The 4,204-nt window shown below is 40.2% G+C and overlaps 1 protein-coding gene across 1 annotated transcript; it reads left to right on the top strand.

Annotated features, from left to right (window-relative positions):
- Positions 1-539: 539 nt before the first annotated feature.
- Positions 540-1,013, top strand: LOC145693289 (uncharacterized). The gene has a single exon (XM_081769184.1). It carries the CDS (start codon positions 540-542, stop codon positions 1,011-1,013), a length of 474 nt encoding a protein of 157 aa, XP_081625310.1.
- The last annotated feature ends 3,191 nt before the right edge of the window (positions 1,014-4,204 follow it).

The following is a 4,204-nucleotide window of genomic DNA, read 5'->3' as shown; positions in this document are numbered from 1 at the left end:
ATTCCTACTTAGAACAATCCCTTTAATCAATGTAACATTATAAAAGTTTAGCTCGAGTAACATAGTACTACATTTCACTATTTTCAGACTGAATCAGCCATTTTCTTGCGAACGACCATTAACAATGCAATAAACAACGTCTATTTCAATGTGGCGAAAGCAATTATGGCATCTGCCTTTCTTAAAGCTCGAATTTTGGAGTCGCTTTGGCAAATTTCTCTGTAAATTTGGTGGGGCCCATTCAGATGCAGAAGATATATATATATATATATATATATATATATATATATATATATATATATATATATATATATATATATATATATATATATATATATGAGAATTTTAAGACAAATTGCATTGAAATTATGCCAAATATTGTATATTCATACCTAGTCTAGCCATAAATACTGTCACAAACGTTTGGCTTTGACTGTAGAACTTGTTGTGCAGATGGCAAGGTACAATTTAGCTCAAGGTCAGCCCTGGCCAGTGTGTCGAACAGGGAAAGAGAACGGGTGGATATGCTTCGCTTAAGCATGGAGTGTGGCGAGTACGAAAATAGAGTTGCAGTGATTGCCTTGCATAAGGGTGGAAATTCACCAAGTGAGATTTTCAAACTGCTGAAACATCTGAAAATCAGCAAAAAATTTGTTTACTGGACAATTCAGCGGTTTACTGAAACCGGCAGTGTACGTGACCGGCCAAGGGATGGTCGTCCTCGCAGTGTGAGAACAGTGGCAACTGTTAAAGCAGTGGCTGCTCGTGTGCGGTGGAATCCACTCCGAAAGCAGATCATCATGGCACGGGAGCTCAGCATGGCCCCAAGATCAATGTCCAGGTTACTTTCGGAAGACCTGAAGGTTAGAGCTTACCGGCGGAGCACGGGGCATTTCTTGACACCACGGCTGAAGCAGCAGTGGAAACTGAAAGAAAGACAGCTCCTACAGCGGTACGCCAACAATGGACATCGGCAAATCCTCTTTACCGACGAGAAAAATCTTTACCATTGAAGAGAGCTTTAACCGCCAAAGTGATAGGATATATGCGGTAAGCTCTCAAGAAGCTCGTAGGAGAGTTCTTAAGGTTCAGAGAGGTCACCACCCCTCCTCAGTCATGGTTTGGTAGGGGGTGAGCTATAAAAACCACACCAGACTTCACTTTTGTGAGCAAGGTGTAAAAACAAGTGCCAGGGTATATGTGGAAACTGTTCTGAAGCTTATTGTGGAGGACTTGAGTGACACATGTTTAACAATGATCACTGGACCTTCCATGAAGATTCTGCGCCAGCTCATAAGGCAAGAATGGCACAACAGTGGTTGGAGGTCAATGTACCAGACTTCATCTCCAGTGCTGAGCAGCCTTCTGGTAGCCCCGATTTAAACCCTCTGGACTACAAACTGTGGGCAGTGTTAGAAGACATAGTCTACGAGAAAAGACATCCTTCACTTGAAAGTTTGAAGCGTTCCTTGGTGGCAGCAGTGGCGGATTTTCCGATTGATACTCTGCGTACTGCAATAGATGACTGGCCCAAGAGGCTCAAAGCCTGTGTGCGTGCCAGTGGTGAACATTTTGAAGTTTGAAAGGTGAAAATTGTAAAGAATGTATGTGGTTATAACATATTTAAAAAATTGAAAAATCTCAAACCGTATTTCATATATTCACAAAAAAGTGTGTGACAGAATTTATGGCTAGACTAGGTAAATACGCGTTTCAGTTTATTTTTAGTGAGAAATTTGTTTACCGAGTTTCATCGTCCTAACTTGAAGAACTTCTGAAATACTTTATTTTCGACTTTACTGTGTTATATATATATATATATATATATATATATATATATATATATATATATATATATATATATATATATATAGAGAGAGAGAGAGAGAGAGAGAGAGAGAGAGAGAGAGAGAGAGAGAGAGTGAATCAAAAGTCTGGACACGGAGGAATAAATCGAGAACTTAACTTGGAATCGAAAAACCAAAAAACACGTGTTTAGTAATATTTAAAAAAAACTATCTGATGAAACCAAACTCGACCCTCTAGACCCACCCCCTGGGGGCTGGGGTGGGGTCAAATTTGAAATTTCAAATGGAAACCCCAATTTTTGATTGCAGATTTGGATTCCACGGCCCAAACTATGTAAAGTTTCATCAACACTTTTCCGTCGATGCATTATATGGCGCCATAATCGGCGAAAGTAAATTAACTGTTTGGGGTGAAAAAGAAAGACATTTTGCTGTTAGACCGAGAATCGTTACCAACAGATCCGTCACCGTTAACGACCTGCCACTTATAAACGAATCCCTCAGGTGAACGTCGTTTTAACATGTGAATGAACGATTGAGCAATGCCATCCCAATGTTGCAATCCCATCCCAATGTTGCAATCCCATGTCACGTGCCACTAAACGTGTTATAATTCACACATCCATACGTTGCATGTGAGAAGAGAAAACAATAATGAAACGAATAACACACACACACACTCACACACAGGTATCACTTCTTGTACAAATGCTCCACGATAATGCCCAAATTACAGGTTACGCCTATAACCTTCCTCATGTCTATCCCGAACGAAAGTTCGATCAACCTTCTTAAGAGGACTCCATGCCACGAAAATGAAATGAAATTTTTGAGTTTTAGGTCCCACGATTTTACCGGTTAGGCTAAAGGAGACGGTGATTATGAGAGAGATGAATGAAATGGTGGAATTAAGAAAGTGGGAGGAAACGGGAGATCCCCGAGAAAACCCACGCACACGGTGTTTGTCCACCACAAAGTTCATTTGGCGGGAGCAGGTTTTGAACCCAGGACCCCAAGCACCAGAGATGAACGCTCTACCACTGAGCCACCGTGGCCCCATCCATGCCACGAAATTAAGGTGGTACCGTACATATGTATTGAAATGTGCACTCTGTTCACACAATGCTCTTTAGTGGTAACTCATTTAGTTTTGAAATTATATTGGAACGACAGAATCTAATCTTGTCTAGGGTCCGATGTGATCAATTTATTGATGACACATTAATAATGTCGTATTTACGATTTTGTTTCGGGAGGGGCTTTGCTAACTTTCGGGGGGACTTTGCCTGGAAATGTGAAAATTCTGCAAGATATTTCATTTACTTTACTATACTAAGTAAGATTTCGGGGGGGGCTTAAGCCCGGAAGCCACCCCCCTAAATACGCCACTGCACATTATAGACATTTAAAAATTAAAGGATGAAAGGATTAAAAATACAAATAAAACATACTACTACAGACTACTACCCTTTACAGACTACTACTACTATCACTACTACTACTACTACTACTACTACAACTACTACTACAACAACTACTACTACTAATGCTACAATTACTACTACTACAACTAATGCTACAATTTATATTACTACTACTGCTACTACTACTACTACTACTAGCAGATAATAATGTACTATAATAATAATAATAATAATAATAATAATAATAATAATAACAATAAGGAGAAGAAGAAGTAAAGAAAGAATTCAATAATAATTTCACCCATCTAAAACTATGCGAGACTGCGAGCAGTCTCGTGAGTCGCAGTTCGACTATTCGCACAAATCAGGCGAAATGATGGCCGTCACGGAGTTCGCTGCCAAGCCGACAAATATGCAGCCGCCTTTGAACCAGCACTAGCACACCCTTTTCGCTGCTGTCACCCAATAATCGACGACGGTCGGACAAACTTCGTCGGCAATTGTTCATGGGGAACGTCTCGGTTCCAAAACCTAATACAGGTTCGGATCTCACTTTCAACTGTAGGTTCCGTCTCTCTCGTCCCACTGCGAAAAAGGAACGATAAACACCCTAACAAACCCAATAGTCACACATTTTCTTTTGTTTTTTGATCACATGTATACTTCTTTCATCACGTCTACAGCATTGAAGCTAATTAAAGTTCATATAGAAAGTTCTCCTGATTTCGCCATTTCAGCGCCACGTCACACAGCGACAACGATGTTTCGACTAAATCTTATACAGGTTTGTGCGCAGAATCCAACTCTGCAATAAGAAATAAAAGCTTCCATTTCAAATCTTTCAGCTAACTCCACCTAGCGGTAGGGTGCGGTATCGTGTTTGGTACCATTGAATAACTTTGTTGATCCGACGCGTATTTCTCAAAATACTGCACCTTGTACAGACGGTCGGAGCTAATATCAAGCTCATAA

This window comes from Thermobia domestica, chromosome 1 (genome assembly GCF_964235325.1).
Source record: "Thermobia domestica chromosome 1, izTheDome1.hap1.1, whole genome shotgun sequence".
Taxonomy (NCBI): Eukaryota; Metazoa; Arthropoda; class Insecta; order Zygentoma; family Lepismatidae; genus Thermobia; species Thermobia domestica.
Note: the sequence above shows the minus strand (reverse complement) of the source record. Positions and strands in the feature narration are given on the sequence as shown.

Coding starts and splice junctions, on each gene's coding strand:
- LOC145693289 (XM_081769184.1), top strand. CDS start 540: ATGGAGTGTGGCGAGTACGAAAATAGAGTTGCAGTGATTGCCTTGCAT.